Source organism: Nematolebias whitei, chromosome 5 (assembly GCF_014905685.2).
Source record: "Nematolebias whitei isolate Nwh7 chromosome 5, NemWhi1, whole genome shotgun sequence".
NCBI lineage: Eukaryota > Metazoa > Chordata > Actinopteri > Cyprinodontiformes > Rivulidae > Nematolebias > Nematolebias whitei.
This window is the reverse complement of record NC_056502.1, coordinates 1,968,751-1,970,029: the sequence shown is the minus strand read 5'-3', so window position 1 is coordinate 1,970,029 and position 1,279 is coordinate 1,968,751. Positions and strand designations below refer to the sequence as shown.

General features: G+C 44.0%; 1 protein-coding gene across 2 annotated transcripts in view; it reads right to left on the bottom strand.

Annotated features, from left to right (window-relative positions):
* Nucleotides 1-1,094: 1,094 nt before the first annotated feature.
* LOC119409219 (sodium bicarbonate cotransporter 3) overlaps nucleotides 1,095-1,279 on the bottom strand; it is a 31,068-nt gene continuing 30,883 nt past the window's right edge. For both annotated transcript variants that reach the window (XM_037676058.1, XM_037676059.1), the window contains one exon: nucleotides 1,095-1,203. In XM_037676058.1, the coding sequence (XP_037531986.1) occupies nucleotides 1,122-1,203 (82 nt within the window). In that variant the 3' untranslated portion in view covers nucleotides 1,095-1,121. The remainder of the gene's footprint in view (nucleotides 1,204-1,279) is intronic.

Below are 1,279 nucleotides of genomic sequence, written 5' to 3'. Positions count from 1 at the left end.
TCTGTTGGTCAACAAACAGACTTCGGCTGTTTCTGTTGGTCAACAAAAAGACTTCGGCTGTTTCTGTTGGTCAACAGACTTCGGCTGTTTCTGTTGGTCAACAGACTTCGGCTGTTTCTGTTGGTCAACAAACAGACTTCGGCTGTTTCTGTTGGTCAACAAACACACAAGGTGGTCAGCAGATGTTCCCTCATGACTTTGTGATGAGAAACTTTAAAATCTGTTCAGAAAAATTACAGTTCTCTTCTTACAGATGAGAACGGTTTGGCGGTACAGTTCAATTAATAAAATAAATAAAAACAATTTAAAAAATGTATAAAGTCATGTGACAATATGTTCATCACAACGCCTACAAAAGAAACAACTTCTGTCCTGTACAAACAATCTGAAAATAAATACCTAAAATAATTTATTTAAAAATCGAGAACTGCAGGAGCTCAGGCTTTTATTTTGAAACTGGCCCTGCAGACGTGCATCAGATGTGCATCAGATGTGCATCAGATGTGCATCAGATGTGCATCAGATGTGCATCAGATGTGCATCAGATGTGCATCAGATGTGCAGCAGATGTGCAGCTGTGTTGTTGTGCGTCTGCAGGACACTTTGTGTCTCGATGAATCTGAATTCGTCGTCGACTCGTCACATGAGACTGATCGTTGCCACAAAACTAATTTATTGGAAACGTACATAAAAAACAAACAACAAGAACAACCTGCTGCAGGCAACATGGTGAGGCACAACTGGGATCACACACGCACGCACGCACACACACTCTCCCATCAGACAGAACTATGGATTCAATAAGAACTCAGTCCTGGGTTGGTTCTGTCCGAGGTGACGAGTCCTCGGTGATCCATGAAAGCAGAAACTGAACGTTTAAAACTAAATAATTAAAGGTCGTTCTGAAGAGCCGGCCGGCCGCCAGTCGTCCAATCAGAGCGCAGCAGCAGGAGCGACGGCGAAGCGTGGAGTCAAAACCAAAGGAACCGTTTCCAGCAGTTTCACCATAAAACGATGAGAAAATAAAACGTTCACCTCGTCAGAGAAAACGCAGGAAAAGTGCAGCGAGCTGAGGTGAGAGCCGATTGGTCCTCCTCAGTCAGGCTCCACCCCCCGAAGGATCATAACGCCGTCTCAGCATCGACAAACCTCTGGTTCTCTTCGTTCTCTATGCAGATCTGGATACTCTGCATCTTCTCCTGGCTGAGAGAAAACAACAACAAGGTAAACATCACCTTCATCACTTTGTTTACATGTAACACACCACCTTCATCACTTT